At 40.9% G+C, this 18,167-nt stretch overlaps 1 protein-coding gene and 1 long non-coding RNA gene across 2 annotated transcripts in view; one reads left to right on the forward strand and one right to left on the reverse strand.

Moving 5' to 3' along the window:
* LOC309966548 overlaps window positions 1–10,899 on the reverse strand; it is a 44,853-nt gene extending 33,954 nt beyond the window's left edge. Inside the window, exon 1 of the long non-coding RNA XR_014326460.1 lies at window positions 10,821–10,899. This is a non-coding gene — a long non-coding RNA (uncharacterized lncRNA). The remainder of the gene's footprint in view (window positions 1–10,820) is intronic.
* The window catches only part of MYZAP (myocardial zonula adherens protein), a 100,476-nt gene extending 82,950 nt beyond the window's left edge, over window positions 1–17,526 (forward strand). Inside the window, exon 13 of the mRNA XM_082846598.1 lies at window positions 17,031–17,526. Within this exon, the coding sequence (XP_082702724.1) occupies window positions 17,031–17,127 (97 nt within the window). The 3' untranslated portion in view covers window positions 17,128–17,526. The remainder of the gene's footprint in view (window positions 1–17,030) is intronic.
* Window positions 17,527–18,167: the final 641 nt, after the last annotated feature.

Consider the following 18,167-nt stretch of genomic DNA (forward strand, 5'->3'; position numbering starts at 1 on the left):
AGAAGTCAGACATGCAGGCAGACATTTTCAATGGTGTGCTTTAGTAACAGAGGAGGGAGGCTCTAAACCTTGAACAAAATCTGTCTGTTCCCCAGTACTGTAACAGAGTGTTGTCAAGCATTGGACCAGATTCAGAAATACATGATCCGCTTCAGTCATGAGCAGATAAACAGTAACTATAACCTGGTTTGTTCAGTTGCATTTCTGAGCTAGAGGACTGAGCCATGTGTTATTAAGCTGCTCACAAGCCCAGTACCTGGGTCTCTCCATAGTCAGATCAGCGAGACCCAGTAACCAACCCACTGTCTCTAGGTGCTCAAAACTGTGCTAGGCCCAAAGAGGACAGAAAACAAGTTTATAACAAGGACACTGATGGTACATAGCTTGTGACTGAGGTAACCAAAGTCACAAAGGGCCTCATACGCTGTGCGTGGGAAGGTGTATTTTTATGTGACTAGGGGCATTTGTGTGTGTGTCATGTTAGACATTAGTAGGTCAGAAAAATGTAGGCTCCGGGCCTTGAATGGTTACATGGGTAGGAAACAGGGATGAGCTGATCGCCAGACTGGGCTGTAGAAGACCTGGTTCTCATCCTTGAGGTTAGTAGTCGCAGGATGTGTTCAGAGTGGTCTCTCTTTGCTGAGGCCTCTGTTTCCCAATCTGTTAAGTCAGTTGACTAGGTGACTTCTCAGCTCTAACCAGCTCTAACATTGAGGAACAATGTCTCATCTCCTTCCCTATTTTATTCATTACTGATGTCTTTTTTGTTCATTAAAATGAGCCACTTGCCATTCTCAAAGTATTTACCAAAAGCAGGATTAAACTTTTTTTTTTTTTTTGACATTATTCTCATTTATGTTGCTTGCTTTTTGGTAAAAACAAGGCTATTTTATCATTCTGATGTCATTAACAGAAAATGTTTATTTAAAAAAAGAAGGAAAAAGAATGTGTAAATAGACTCCAGGTCTCATCAATGCAGGGGACAAAGTAATTGATAAAAATAGGACCCAAAAGAATGACTGATCATGTCCAGGCACAACTTTTAAAATATAAATAGTTTGGCTATTTTCCTCCTTTTTTATTCTTCAAGAACCAAGTGGTTTAGTTCCCTCTAATTGCCCACATAATAAATCTTATTTGGTTAAGATGGGTACAAAACTACGTCTGAAACCAATAAATTGTTTGTATTCTAATTCCCACATTTTGGCTTAAAGCAAGGTTTTCAATTTGTATGCCGAGGGATAGCCTGAAGCAAACTTTTACGGCTAAGTTATGAAACCACAAAGTGGTTTTCATAATGGAAGTGCTGACAGACTCTTAACTTATGGCCACGCTGAACTTGGAAGCCACTTTAGTATCTAAAAGCAGTTTTTCCATAAATGTAACATTTGGTTTCCCCCAGGATCCATCTTAGCACTTTAACTACCTGGGTCAATCAGCAGAGGAAATGAAAACTACGTATCCACATTTCCGAAAAGGCAAAGTAATATTTCATCGTTTCCTCACAAATATTTATGAAGTGCCTACTATGTGACAGACGCTGTGCACGTCTGGGTGGCGAGGAGCACAGCATCTTGAGAGGTGATCCAGGGCAGTGGTTTTCCACCTGTGCTTTTTGGAACTGTGTGCTCTGTGCTAGGGCTCCGGGAGGGGCCTCCAGGGCTGAGGAGGTGAGCAAGGACCTGGCCTGTGGGGACCTTCCCCCCTCAAAAAAACAACCTGACAAACTCAGCTTTTAGTGTGTTTTATATGTTAGAGTCCAAGTAAGATTTTGCTTGAATAAAAGAGCTCTGTGGTCAAAATCAAATTAGAACCCCCTGACCTAGTTTAATCTCCCTGTTTTATAGACACCAAAATTGAGGCCCAGAGAGAGAAAGGGATTCACTAGAAGCCACACAGCCAGGATTTGAACCATACCTTTGGAGTCCTGGTATGGTACATCTGTAGTTTTAAAATACTCAATAGAGAGCTGCTAAATTGTGTCACGTCTGTTCTAATACAATTCCTGGTCCTCACTTGGACTTCAGACTTGCATCTAACTAATAAGAAGATTCCACGGTGTTTTCCAGAATATTTTAAAAACAGGCTCCAGAAAAGTAATGAATTTAAGCCTCAGTTATGCAGATGAGTTTTGTTCTTACTCCCCTGTTCTCCTGCAGAGAACGTGGCAGTGCAGTCCAGTTGGGAAGGCTCAGGCTTTGGGTTCCCTGCCCAGTCAGCTGCTGGGCAAGTTACTCAGTCTCTCTTAAACCTCTGTGATTTCATCCTTAAAATGGGAATGAAGATGACAATATCAAATCTTATAGGGTTGTGAAGAGGATTAAATGAAAACATGTATATAAAGCATTTAGCATGGTAACTGGACCAAAGTTAGGAACTTAATAAATAATAGTTAGTATCCCTATTATCCAAATCAAAACTCTGATTTTACATGTAAGACACTGGATCAAGTATTTTTTAAAAATTTTATTGGAGTATAGTTGATTTACAATGTTGTGTTAATTTCAGGTGTACAGCAGTTATATATACATATATTCATTCTTTTTCAGATTCTCTTCTCATACAGGTTATCACATAATATTGAGTAGAGTACCCTGTGCTATATAGTAGGTCCTTGTTGGTTATCTGTCTTACATGTAGTAGTGTGTGTATGTTCATCCCAAGATCCTGATTTATCCCTTCTGCCCACATTTCCCTTTTGGTAACCGTAAGTTTTCAATATCTGTAAGTCTGTTTCTGTTTTGTAAATAAGTTCATCTGTATCATTTTTAAAAATTAGATTCCACATGAGTGATATCATATTTGTCTTTCTCTGACTTCACTTAGTATGAAAATCTCTAGGTCCATCCATGTTGCTGCAAATGGCATAGGTTCATTCTTTTTTATGGCTGAGTAATATTCCATTGTATATATGTACCACACCTTCTTTATCCATTCCTCTGTTGATGAACATTTAGGTTGCTTCCATGTCTAGGCTGTTGTAAATAGTGCTGTAATGAACATTGGGGTGCATGAATATTTTCTAATTGTGTCTTTCTCCAGATATATGCCCAGGAGTGGGATTGCTGGGTCATATGGTAGTCCTATTTTTAGTTTTGTAAGGAATGTCCATACTGTTTTCTACAGTGGTTGTACCAATTTACATTCCCACCAACACAGCGTAGGAGGATTTCCTTTCCTCCACACTCTCTTCAGCATTTATTGTTCGTACACTTTGATGATGGCCATTCTGACTGGTGTGAAATGTCACTGTAGTTTTGATTTGCATTTCTCTGACAATTAGTGATCACATGAGTGATCTTTTCATGTGCTTTTTGGCCATCTGTATGGCTTCTTTGGAGAAACGTCTACTTAGGTCTTCTCGTTTTTTGATTGGGTTGTTTTTTGTGACATAAGAGTTGCATGAGCCGTTTGTATATTTTGGAGATTAATCCCTTGTCGGTTGCTTTGTTTGCAAATATTTTCTCCCATTCTGTGGGTTGTCTTTTCATTTTGTTCATGGTTTCCTTTGCTGTGCAGAAGCTTTTAAGTTTAATTTGGTCTCATTTGTTTATTTTTTTAAATTTTCATTACTCTAGGAGGTAGATCCAAAAAGATATTGCTGTGATTTATGATTTATGTCAAAGAGTGTTCTGCCTGTGTTTTCCTCTAAGAGTTTTATATTGTCCAGCCTTACATTTAGGTCTTTGATCCATTTTGGGTTTATTTTTGTGTATGGTGTTAGAGAATGTTCTAATTTCATTCTTTTACATGTAGCTGCCCAGTTTTCCCAGCACCACTTACTGAAGAGGCTGTCTTTTTCTCCACTATACATTCTTGCTTCCTTTTCATAGGTTAGTTGACCATAGGTGTGTGGGTTTATTTCTAGGCTTTCTATCCTGTTCCAGACACTGTATCAAATATAAGTAAATTTGAGTGTGCTATGACATTACCTTATTTATTTTGGTGGCTGTTAAGTGATTGCATTAAATGGATTGATAGCTTAATCAAGTGGATAGTGCTTCAGTATGTATCGAGCTCTTCAATTAAACTATTAGTGGTTTGGAACCCTCTGGACACTCTGGAAGCCCCAGTGATTGATGAGGTCTCTGTCAGCTGTGACATCAGAGGCATCCCAGTGTGTTCCAGGCACTGGGCACAAAGCCCAGTACTGCTGTAAAGCAGTATGGCACCTACGACCCATTTCTCCATACACTTGCAAGTCTTACATGCTATGCTACTGCTAATAGCATTTGACTTACAATTAGAGCTGCTCTATTTTTATGTGCTCCTGAAAAAATCTGAAATCAGCCTTTTCTTATGGAGCCATTAAGCCCCTTGTATTACCCTGTCCCCTTCCCTAACCACTTTCCCTGTCCCTGCCAGCACTGTGCACTCCTGTGGACAAGAACCCTAGGCTCCCATCCCCTACTCTAGCGTTTTCCTGATGCTCAATAAACATTCACTGGCAGAATGAATGACAGGTCCACACCAAGTGAGAAAGGACTTTAAAGAGGCAATTCTTGCTTACGTTTTGCTTCTTGTTTATTCTCTCTCTCCTCACTAGAAGGTAAGCTCCATGAGGGCAGGGATTTACATCTATGTCACTAACTGCAGTCTTCCTGGGACTGACTTAAGAGCAGGGCCTCACACCAGGCAGGCCCTCAATCAATATTTGTTGAATGGAGCCATCTCTCTGTAGCATTTGATGGTTCTTCCTAAGCAGAAGAATATCTGCTTCCTGTGGGACTCTCCTCTCCTGGTTCCTTCCCTACTTCCCTGGTCTGTCCTCCATCTTCTTGGATGGCTCCTCTTTCTGCTCCCAGATCCCCACCGTGGGTGCTCCGAAGGGTTCTATCTTGGCAGCACTCGTTCCTGCAAAGATGGCGTCCAGTGTCGGAGTTACCTCTTTCTTCCCTGTGGCTGCGCTGTCAGGTAGTTCAGACCTCTCTCTTGCATACAAGTCCTCATTCCTGGCCGCCTGCTGGGCCCCACTTGATCTTCATACCCACCCTATCCATAGCTGAATACATCGTTTTTTCCCATCAAAGTCAGATCCTCTAGTTGTGGTTAAGAGTGGTGGCTTGGAAATTAGACCTGGGTCTGGGTCCTGGATCTGCCTCTTGCTATATCTATAGCTTTGGACAAATCTCTAACCCCTTTGAATCTATTTCCTTACCAAGAATGGGAAGATAGATTTTGACAGTAATTCCTCCTTAAACTTGCTGAGATGATTAAGATACAGGCATAAATTGCCCAGTGTAGTGACCACGTTTGCATATTTCTGTTGATGCCGCCACCACTGCTCCTGTTGCCTAAGCTCAGTATTCTGCAGTCACCTTTGAGCCATGAATTGCTTTGTCCTGGAATCACTCACTCGTACGGGGCTGGCTTTTTCCTTCGTGACTTGCTTCACACCTCTCCACTCCCACTGCACCAGCCTCCTGGAGACCAGTGTTCTAAAGCTACTCAGTCCCATCCCCGCCTCCAGTTTCTTCTCAAATTCTCCCCCTCCTTCATCTCATCTTTGTGTTGCATAGATTTCTGGAAAGCAAGGAGAGAGGGAAGAGGTGCGAAGGCACTCAACCATGATTTCAGGGGCTTTTAAACACCTATTTAAAAGAGAAACTCGAGTTTGATTTGGAAAGTTCAATATATATTAATCAAAGCCATTGAGAGCAATTTTAGGTCAGCTAGCCTTCATTTAAAGAGAAAAGTGGAAAACAAAATATTGAACACCAAAAAAAAAAAGATTTCTTTCTCTCGCCCCTTAGTGAAACTCAGTTTCCAGCGAACTCATAAATTACGTCTTAATAGGTACAATTTAATGAAAAATATTCCTTGTTGTCTTAAGTGCCCAGTGCATAGTAAGTGCTTTAAAATGCCTACGTTTTCATATTTCTGTTGTAAAACCCAAAACACAAAGTAGCTTTCTGTCAAAGCTTTATTTGCTGCCTCTGCTATTGTTTCCCCCAAGGGAACTGCCCCTTTATGGATTAATAAAAGGTTAACAATAGCCTTAATGTGGCTAGGAAATGGCTGAATTTTCATTCTGGGGTTGAAATTATTTGTGTTCTTAAAAACCCGTTGTTTCCTAGTGCTCAACTAAATAAAATACCTCACTTCTTTTTGAAAGGGAGGATATGAGAGCCTGTTTTTGAAACCAGAGGGTTCATCTTTATCAATATTTCTGAATTTTATGGGCTTTCAGGATAGTGTCACCAGAGACTATTTCTGTTCTGTGGCATCTGCACAGGAGTTGGCACAAATTGCCATCTGGCTCCTGCCCCTGGCACTCCACTAAATTACCTGGTCAGGCCACTGAAGAGCCCTGAATTGCCAAATCTTGTGGATTCCTCTCTGTGCCAGGTGAAGGTGACACTGACTCCTTGAAATCCATCGTCCTCTGGTTCCCTGTGTCATCCATCTGTGTAGTGATAGTTCTGTGCCTGGCCTGAGTGAGCTGCTGAGTCAGGAAGATAAGCAAGATATGGTTTTCACACTTCATGAAATTATAACTAGCAGAGAATGTATATAGACCAGTGGGTGCAATGAGATGCTTCCAGTAGTGTGTCACAAGCCTCTGTGACAGTCATTTTCAAGGGGAGGAAAGGATGGAAGAAATATGGAATCTCTTGGGGAGAGACATGTGAAGTTTAACATTCCCCCCAAGCTTCTAATACACCCTATTAAGAAGTTATCTCCCAACCATAGTTGAAAATCACTTCAGGGTAATGGGAGGTATTACTGATGGGAAAGTTTAGCAAAAGTGAACCTTGTGTAAGCAGAAAATTGAGAAGTGCTGCTCAAGGAAACAGAGCACACAGAGAAAGGAATGATAGTTTCTATCACTGCTGCAGGGAATTGGGGAGACTGTCACAGAGGAGGTGATGTTTGGTTTGAATCTTGGAATATAGGCAGGAATTCATCAGATCAACTTGATGAGGGAAGCATTCAAGGCAGAGGGGACAGCTGAGGATGGCAGAGCTGAGAAGCAGTGTGTAAATGAGAGCTGTGTTTCTTAGCAAGGCCAGGCAGGAGATATAACAGTAGAAGGTGGAGGCCTTTACACCCTGCAGAGGAGTTTAGACTCCATCCAGGAAGCAAGGGGGGAGACTCTGGAGAGTTTTAAGAACAGTAATATGGACTTCCCTGGTGGCACAGTGGTTAAGAATCTGCCTGCCAACGCAGGGGACACGGGTTCGAGCCCTGGTCCGGGAAGATCCCACATGCCATGGAGCAGCTAAACCTGTGCGCCACAACTACTGCGCCTGTGCTCTAGAGCCCGTGAGCCACAACTACTGAAGCCCACGTGCCTAGAGCCCATGCTCCACAAGAGAAGCCACCGCAATGAGAAGCCCACGCACCGCAACGAAGAGTAGCCCCCGCTCACCACAGCTAGAGAAGGCCTGCGTGTAGCAACGAAGACCAACGCAGCCAAAAATAATAAATTTGTTAAAAGAAAAGAGAACAGTAATATGCTCCGATTGTCCTTTTAGGAAAACATCTGTGACTGCAAAATGGATATGGGCTAAACCTGCAAGTAATGTAAATCATTTCTGCCCATTATAGTCATGTGGCCTACCAAACTGTAAGGCAGGCTAGGAAAGGTAGTTATGTGTCTAGGCAGAAAAAGAAATGGGATATTTTCTCCATCTTAGTCACCAAATCCCATTAATTCTGCCTCCCAAATATCATCTCAACCTTTCCGTGCTTCTTCACCTACAGTGCTACTTTCAGAGTTTGAGTTCTCATGGTCTCTCTCATCTCCTAAATAGCAAAACTCTCCTAATTAACCTCCTGCCTCCAGACTAACGCCTCTGCAATCAACCAACCCTCAGCGGTGCCAAGGGATCTTGCTAGAATAAAAATAGGAACGTATCCTGCCCCTCCTTAAAAACCTTTAGTGGCTCGCTGTCCCCTTCTGAACCCCTTAGCAGGGCACACAGGGCCCTGCTTCCCCACCCCGACCTCATCTTCTGCCACTTCATCATGAACTCTTTGCTTCAGTCCTGCCAAGCGTGTCTCCTTTCCACACCATGGCCTCTGTGTTCACCCTTCTTTGCCTTTGCCCGTACTGTCCATCTGCCTGGAATTCCCATCTCCTCCTCACCCACCTGAGGAATGCCTAGGCATCCTTCAGGAGTCACCTTCCCTGGGCCAATTTCCTCCCAGTGAAGCTAACTTGTTCTGCTATCACTTTGCCCATAATATGTTCGCTCTTGTATTGCTCAGGGTCCTGGCAGAAAGGGAAACAGAAGAGACTTTAAATGAAGGGACTGTAAAAATTTGAGGGCTGCTTTTAGGGAAATAAAAAATGGACACTGGCTTGCTCTGGAGCTATTTCCAGCCTGGGCCTGAAGAGGTGGGGAGAGAAAGCTGGTAGAAGAGATGAAGGGGTGAGCTGGAGCATGGCCTTTGCTAGAGGAATGTAGCCAACTACCAAGCTGCAGACTGATGAGAGGGAACAGATGTCCTGGCCTCCCTGTCCTCCATTCTCTCATCCCTTGATCTCCCAATTGGTCCAAACCAACTGGAAGGTAAAGGCTGAGGGAGCCCACTGATGCTGACCTTCAGGTAAGCTTCCCAGGGCATAGGGTGGGGTGGAGAAGGGGGGATGGATCTGAACAGGCAAATGCAGAGTATCCAGTATAGCTTTTTATGTCTTTATGTATTACCTAACACATTGCAACTATTTAAATACATATCTTTCCTGCCTAATTGTGAGTTCCTTGAATGCATTTTTTTTTTTTTATTTTTCTGAATCATGGATACCTAGTATAACCTTTAAAAGTTGCTAAAAATAATGGCTGGCTCCAGGTAGGGGGATCAAGGGGGATCAAGATGGTGGAGGAAACTCACCTTCTCCCACAAAAACACTATAAATACATCTACAAGTGGAACGAGTCACAAACATCTACTAAATAATGAAAGAAAACCTCAGACTTCTGAAAGGGCAAGAAAACCTCCACATAACCAGGTAGGACAAAAGGAAAAAGGAAAAGAAAGCACTGGGATGGGGCCTGCGTCCAGGAAGGCAGCTGTGAAGAAGGAAAGGTTCCCACACCTGTTCCTCACAGCAGGGGGACCAGCCTGGATGGGCGGGGGGAGCTTCAGAGCCTAGGAGGAGAGCACAGTAACAAGTTTGTGGGAGGCAAAAGAGAGAGTTACCTGCACAGAAGGTTGGCACTGCCACCCTGTGCTCCCCAGCCTGAGACACTCGTCGGTCAGTGTGGGCAGAGGCTGGGTGCTATAGCTCAGGCTCTGGAGGTCAGACCCAGGGAGAGGACCAGGGTTGGCTGTGTAGAAACAGCCTGAAGAGGCTGGACTGTGGCAACTGAGGGTGTATTCGGAAGAAGCCTGGGCCTGCCAGAGGCAAAGTGCCATTATTGGGGGACACATAGGGAGAGGGTGGGACCACCATAAGAGCTTCTTTCCCTGTCAGCACTCCCAGGCAACAGGACACTACCTACAGGAGCTCCAGGGGCAGGGCATAATGATCAAGGGACCAATCCAAGAGGAAGACATAATTGTAAATATATATGCACCCAACACAGGAGCACCTCAATATATAAGGCAAGAATCTCAATATAGAAGGGAAATACAGCCATAAAAGGAGAAATCGACAGTACCACACTAATAGTAAGGGACTTTAACACCCAACTTTCATCAGTAGACAGATCATCCAGACAGAAAATCAATAAGGAAACACAAGCTTTAAATGACACAACAGACTAGACTTAATTGATATTTATAGGACATCCATCCAAAAGCAGCAGAATATACTTTCTTAAGTGCACATGGAACATTCTCTGGGACTGATCACATGCTGGGCCACAAAGCGAGCCTCAGTAAATTTAAGAAAATTGAAATCATATCAAGCATCTTTTCTGACCACAACACTGAGATTAGAAATGAATTACAGGGAAAAAAAGGTAAAAACACAGGGCTTCCCTGGTGGCGCAGTGGTTGAGAGTCCGCCTGCCGATGCAGGGGACACGGGTTCGTGCCCCGGTCCGGGAAGATCCCACATGCTGCAGAGCGGCTGGGCCCGTGAGCCATGGCCGCTGAGCCTGCGCGTCCGGAGCCTGTGCTCCGCAACGGGAGAGGCCACAACAGTGAGAGGCCCGCGTACCACAAAAAAAAAAAAAAAAAAAAAAAAAGGTAAAAACACAAACACATGATGGCTAAACAATATGTTACTAAACAACCAATGGATCACTGAAGAAATAAAAAATACCTACAGACAAATTACAATGAAAACACGACTATCCAAAACCTATGGGATGCAGCAAAAGGAGTTCTAAGAGGGAAGTTTATAGCAACACAATCTTCTTAACTTAGGAAATAAGAAAAATCTCAAACAACCTAACCTTACACCTAAAGCAACTACAGAAAGAAGAAAACCCAAAGTTAGTAGAAGGAAAGAAATCATAAAGATCAGAGCAGAAATAAATAGAGATGAAGGAAACAATAGAAAAGATCAATGAAACTAAAAGCTGGTTCTTTGAAAAGCTAAACAAAATTGATAAACCTTTAGCCAGAGTCATCAAGTAAAAAAGGGAGAGGGCTCAAATCAATAAAATTAGAAATGAAAAAGAAGACACCATGGAAAGGATACAACGAGATCATAAGAGACATACAGAGGATCATAAGAGACTACTACAAACAGCTATACGCCAATAAAATGGACACCCTAGAAAAAATGGACAAGTTCTTAGAAACATACAACGTTCCAAAACTGAACCAAGAAGAAACAAAATACAGACCAGTCACAAGTACTGAACTTATGGCTTCACAGGTGAATTCCATCAAATATTTAGAGAAGAGCTAACACCTACCTTCTGAAACTCTTCCAAAAAACTGTAGAGGAAGGAACACTGCCAAGCTCATTCTATGAGGCCACCATCACCCTGAAACCAAAACCAGACAAAAAAAGAAAATTATAGGGCAATTATCACTGATGAACATAAATGCAAAAATCAACAAAAATACTAGTAAGCCGAACCCAACAACACATTAAAAGGATCATACACCATGATCAAGTGGGGTTTATCCCAGTGATGCAAGGATTCCTCAATATCCGCAAATCAATCAGTGTGATACACATTAACAAAATGAAGAATAAAAACCATATGATCATTTCAATAGATGCAGAAAACGCTTTTGACAAAATTCAACACCCATTTACGATAAAAGCTTTCCAGAAACTGGGCATAGAGGGAACCTACCTCAACATAATAAAGGCCATATATGACAAACCCAGGGCTAACATCATACTCAATGGTGCAAAGTTCCCTCTGAGATCAGGAACAAAGCAAGGATGTCCACTCTTGCCACTTTTATTCAGTATGGTTTTGGAAGTCCTAGCCATGGCAGTCAGAGAAGAAAAAGAAATAAAAGGAATCCAAGTTGGAAAAGAAGTAAAACTGTCACTGTCTGCAGATGACATGATACTATATATAGAAAATTGTAAAGATGCCACCAGAAAACTACTAGAGATCATCAATGAATTTGGTAAAGTTGCAGGATACAAAATTAATACACAGAAATCTCTTGCATTCCTATACACTAACAACAAAAGATCGGAAAGAGAAATTAACACATTATTGACCAGGGGATTTTTTTTTTTTTTTTGCAGTACGTGGGCCTCTCACTGTTGTGGCCTCTCCCGTTGCAGAGCACAGGCTCCGGATGCACAGGCTCAGCGGCCATGGCTCATGGGCCTAGTCGCTCTGCAGCATGTGGGATCTTCCCAGACCGGGGCACGAACCCATGTCCCCTGCATCAGCAGGCAGACTCTCAACCACTGCGCCACCAGGGAAGCCTGGATTTTTGTAGAAACTAACACCTGTGGCCGTAATATGCCTCCAGTCAAAAATGTGTTAAGGAAACAATCTCATTTACCATAGTATCGAAAAAGAAAAAAAAATGAAATAAACCTGCCTGAGGAGAACAAAGACCTGTACTCTTAAAACTGTAAGACGCTGATGAAAGAAATAGAAGATGACACAAACACATAGAAAGAGATACCATGTTCTTGGATTGGAAGAATCAATATTATCAAAATGACTATACTACCCAAGGCAACCTACAGATTCAATGCAATCCCTATCAAATTTCCAATGGCATTTTTCACAGAGTTAGATCAAAATATTTTTAAATTTGTATGGAAATACAAAAGACTCCAAATAGCCAAAGCAATCCTGAGAAAGAAAAATGGAGCTGGAGGAATCAGGCTCCTTGACTTCAGACTATACAACAAAGCTACAGTAATCAAAACAGTATGGTACTGGTGCAAAAACAGAAATATAGATCAATGGAACAGGACAGAAAGCCCAGAAATAAACCCACGCACATACGGTCAACGTATGACAAAGGAGGCAAGAATATACAATGGATTCAATAAGTGGTGCTGGGAGAACTGGACAGCTACATGTGAAGGAATGAAATTAGATCATTCTTTAACACCGTACACAAAAATAAACTCAAAATGGATCAAAGACTTAAATGTAAGGCCGGACACTATAAAACTCTTAGAGGAAAACATAGGCAACACTCTTTGAACATAAATCGCAGCAATAACTTTTTGGATCCACCTCCTAGGGAACATATATCTCAACATAATAAAAGCCATTTATGACAAACCCACAGCCAATATAATACTCAACAGTGAAAAGCTAAAAGCCTTCCTACTAAATTCAGGAACAAGAAAAGGATGCCCACTCTCACCACTTCTATTCAACATAGTATTGGAAGTCCTAGCCACAGCAATCAGACAAGAAAAAAAAAAAGGTATCCAAATTGGAAGAGGTGAAATTGTCACTGTTTGCAGATGACATGATACTATATATATAAAACCCTAAGGACTCCACACAAAAATCACTAGATCAAATAAATGAATTAAGCAAAGTAGCAAAATACAAGATTAACATCCAAAAATCAGTTGCATTTCTTTACACTAACAATGAAATATCAGAAAGGGAATGTAAAAAAAAATACCTTTTAAAATACCACCAAAAAAAGTACTTCAGAGTAAACCTGACCAAGGAGGTGAAAGACTTACACGCTATCAACTACAAAACATTAATAAATTAAAAAGGATCCAAAGAAATGGAAAGATACCCCATACTCTTGGAGTGGAAGAATTAATATTGCTAAAATGGCAATACTACCCAAAGCAATCTACAGATTTAATGCGATCCCTATCAAAATACCCATGACATTTTTCACAGAACTAGAACAATCAAAACTTTATATGGAACCATAAAAGACCCAAAATTGCCAAAGCAATCCTGAGGGAAAAAACAAAAGGAGGCATACCTCTCCCAGAGTTCAAACAATACTACAGAGCCACAGTAATCAAAACAGTGTGGTATTGGTACATAAACAGACATAGGGATCAATGGACCAGAATAGAGAGCCCAGAAATAAACCTGGACACCTACAGGCAATTAATCTTCAACAAAAGAGACAAGAATATAAAATAGTAATAAGTCTCTTTAACATGTGGTGCTGGGAAAGTTGGACAGCTGCATGTAAGTCCGTGAAGTTAGAACCCTCATACCACGCAAAGAAATAAACTCAAAATGGCTTAAAGACTTAAACATAAAACATGACACCATAAAACTTCTAGAACTTGACACCATAACACTTCTAAAACTTCTAGAATTTATTCTCTGACATAAATCATACCAATGTTTTCCTAGGTCAGTCTCCCAAGGCAACAGAAATAAAAGTAAACAAACGGGACCATATCAAACTTAGAAGCTTTTGCACAGCAAAGGAACCCATATAAAAATGAAAAGACAACCTACAGAATGGGAGAAAATATTTGCAAATGATGCAATAGACAAGGGCTTAGTCTCCAAAATATACAAACTGCTTATACAACTCAACAACAAAAACACAAACAACCCAATCGAAAAATGGGCCAAAGACCTTAATAGACATTTCTCCAAAGAAGACGTATGGATGCCCAGTAGACACATGAAAAGATGCTCAACACCACTAATTATTAGAGAAATGCAAATCAAAACTACAATGAGGTACCAACTCACACCAGTCAGAATGGCAGTCATTAAAAAGTCTAGAAATAAATGCTGGAGAGGATGTAGAGAAAAGGGAACCCTCCTACACTGCTGGTGGGAATGTAAGTTGGTACAGCCACTATGGAAAACAGTATGGAGATTCCTCAGAAAACTAAAAATAGAATTACCATGTCATCTAGCAGTCCCACTCCTGGGAATGTACCCAAACAAAACTATAATTCAGAAAGATACATGCGCCCCTATGTTCACAGCAGCACTGTTCACAATAGCTAAAACATGGAAACAACCTAATGTCCACCAACAGATGAATGGATAAAGAAGATGTGGTACATATATACAATGCAGTACTACTCAGCCATAAAAAAGAACGAAATAATGCCATTTGCATCAACATGGATGCAACTAGAGATTATCATACTAAGTAAGTCAGAAAGGGAAAGACAAATACCATATAATATCACTGATATGTGGAATCTAAAATATGGCACAAATGAACCTATCTACAAAACAGAAACAGGCTCACAGACACAGAGAACAGACTTGTGGTTGCCAAGGGGGAGGGCATTGGGGGAGGGAAGGACTGGGAGTTTGGGATTAACAGATGTAAACTATTATAGATAGGATGGATAAACAAGGTCCTAATGTATATAACACAGGAAACTATATCCAATCTCCTATGATAAACCATAATGGAAAAGAATATAAAAAAAGAATGCCTGTATGTGTATAACTGAGTCACTTTTGCTGAACAGCAGAGATTGGCATCATATTGTAAATCAACTATACTTCAATGAAAAAATAAAATTAAAAAATAAAAACAAAAATAAACAAATGAGACCGAATTAAACTTAAAAGCTTCTGCACAGCAAAGGAAACCATAAATGAAATGAAAAGACAACCCACAAAATGGGAGAAAATATTTGCAAACAAAGTGACTGACACGGATTAATTTCCAAAATATACAAACAGCTCATGCAGCTCTATGTGAAAAAACAACAACAACAAAAACCAAACAACCCAATCCAAAAATGGGCAGAAGACCTAAATAGACATTTCTCTGAAGGAGACATACAGATGGCCAAAAAGCACACGAAAAGATGCTCAACATCACTAATTATCAGAGATATGCAAATCAAAACTACAGTAAGGTATCACCTACCACCGGTCAGAATGGCCATCATCAAAAAGTCTACAAACAGTTAAGTGCTGGAGAGGGTGTGGAGAAAAGGGAACCCTCCTACACTGTTGGTGGGAATGTAAATTGGTACAACCACTATGGAGAACAGTATGGAGGTTCCTTAAAAAACTAAAAATAGAACTACCATATGATCCAGCAATCCCACTCCTTGGCATATATCTGGAGAAAGACACAATTAGAAAATATTCATGCACCCCAATGTTCATTACAGCACTATTTACAACAGCCTAGACATGGAAGCAACCTAAATGTCCATTGACAGGTGAATGGATAAAGAAGATGTGGTACATATATACAATGGAATATTACTCAGCCATAAAAAAGAATAAAATAATGCCATTTGCAGCAACATGGATGAACCTAGAGATTATCACACTAAGTGAAGTAAGTCAGACTGAGAAAAACAAATATCATATGGTATGACTCATGTGGAATCTAGTTTTTGAAAATGATACAGATGAACTTATTTACAAAACAGAAACAGACTTACAGGTATTGAAAACTTATGGTTATCAAAGGGGAAATGTGGGCAGGAGGGATAAATCAGGAGCTTGGGATTAATATACATACACTACTATATATAAGATAAATAACCAACAAGGACCTACTGTATAGCCCAGAGAACTGTACTCAATATTCTGTGATAACCTATATGAGAAAAGAATCTGAAAAAGAATGAATATATGTATATCTGAATCACTCTGCTGTACACCTGAAACTAACACAACATTGCAAATCAACTACACTCCAATAAAACTTTTTAAAGAAATTGCTAAAAATAATGGTCCCTCATATTTTTCTTTTTTAAATAAGTTTTACTGAGATGTAATCCACATAGCATAGAATTCATCCTTTTAAAATGTGCAATTCAATAGTTTTTAGTATATTTACAAAGTTGTGCAACCAGCATCACTTACCTAATTTTAGAAAATTTCCCTCACCCCAGAAAGAAGCCCTGTACCCCTTAGCAGTCAAACTCCATCCCCTCCTTCTCCTAGGCCCTGGCAACCACTAATGTACTTTTTTTTATTATTGGAGTATAATTGCTTACAATGGTGTGTTAGTTTCTGCTTTATAACAAAGTGCATCAGCTATACATATACTATATCCCCATATCGCCTCCCTCTTGCGTCTCCCTCCCACCCTCCTTATCCCACCCCTCTAGGTGGTCACAAAGCACTGAGCTGATCTCCCTGTGCTATGCAGCTGCTTCCCACTAGCTATCTATTTTACATTTGGTAGTGTATATATGTCCACGCCACTCTCTAACTTCGTCCCAGCTTACCTTTCCCCCTCCCCGTGTCCTCAAGTCCATTCTCTACATCTGCGTTTTTATTCCTGTCCTGCCTCTAGGTTCTTCAGAATCTTTTTTTTTTTTTGATTCTATATATATATATGTTAGCATATGGTATTTGTTTTTCTGACTTACTTCACTCTGTATGACAGACTCTGGGTCTATCCACCTCACTACAAATAACTCAATTTTGTTTCTTTTTATGGCTGAGTAATATTCCATTGTATATATGTGCCACATCTTCTTTATCCATTCATCTGTCAGTGGACACTTAGGTTGCTTCCATGTCCTGGCTATTGTAAATAGAGCTGCAATGAACATTGTGGTACATGACTCTCTTGGAATTATGGTTTTCTCTCCCTCCCTCACAATATTTAAATGAAATATTCAGCTACATTACTGCAGTCTATTTTTAAGTGTTGAAAAGGATTTCCTAGAGTTATCTTACCACGTGAAGCATACGTTAAGTTTTGTTTCATATTCCTGACTGCATTTTCTCATTTCTCAGCCAAACAGGTAGGACTCGTGAGATCGCAGTGGCTTCCAGGAATTATACCCCATACACACGAGTCCTGGAGTTAACCATGAAGAAAACTCTGACTTAAGCACTTGGAGACGTGCACTTTTCACTGATGGACAAAGGCCCTGGAACCCTGCGGCTTGAAGTCTGGAAAGGGTGACTGTTGCTTCGTCCTATACCCTGTTTAAACTGCAGTGGAAACTGCTGAGGTTCTGATCCACTTCTTAAACATGAAGGAAAGTGGAGGGGGAGGGGGGAGGCAGGAGAGAGAGGGTTCAAGTCATATTTCAAACACCCAACCAGTGTATGTACCCTGCTGTACTGGGCCGTCATTAGCTTTCCATGTGGACACTGAGTCCTATCAGGAGAATTCCCTCACTATTTTCTGTTTTACTAGACTTCGGCTGGGAGGAAATAAGGCATTACCTTGAAATTTCATGTTACTTATTGCCAGGATCATTTGTTACAGCATGAAGGTTTTATTTACCCGTAGAAGTATTAGAGGCGGTGTTTCTCTGCTACAGGGAAGCCTGTCCGCAGGAGTGCAGGCACATGGGGAAATGTGACCCTGGGAAGGAAGGGGCAGGTGCCGAGGACCTGTGCAGGGGTGTGGGAGCCTCGGCTGCAGCCGGTCCTCATGTGGGCAGACACGCTTCATTCTGACGTGCTAACCCCTTGGTTTACTTTGTGCCTTATGCCTTTAAGGGGCCAGCTGAAATCACTGTATTTATTCAACCTGTGATTTATTTTTTCTTTCTTTCTCACTTTAACTGAAAGAGAATTTTATATGTTGTGGAAATTTAATCACTTAATGTTTTTGATATCAATTGGTGTTTTTGTTAAAGGAATGAGTGATTTGTTCAAGCATGCTCTACTTTGATATTATAACCTATGTCACATGTTTAATAAATGCCATATATTTTGTTCTACTGATGCTATCATTGTGTGTCATCCATGACTGTGTAGAAGGGGTAGAGAACAGAATCGGGTTTTGGACTGTCCAGGTCACCATAATCTTTCAATCAGTACAGTCCTTAGAATCATTTATAAACCGTAAGAGAAGGGGTGTGTGTGTGTGTGTGTGTGTGTGTGTGTGTGTGTGTGTGTGTGTGTGTGTGTGTGTGT

This window comes from Leucopleurus acutus, assembly GCF_964270905.1.
Source record: "Leucopleurus acutus genome assembly, chromosome: 1".
Taxonomy (NCBI): domain Eukaryota; kingdom Metazoa; phylum Chordata; class Mammalia; order Artiodactyla; family Delphinidae; genus Leucopleurus; species Leucopleurus acutus.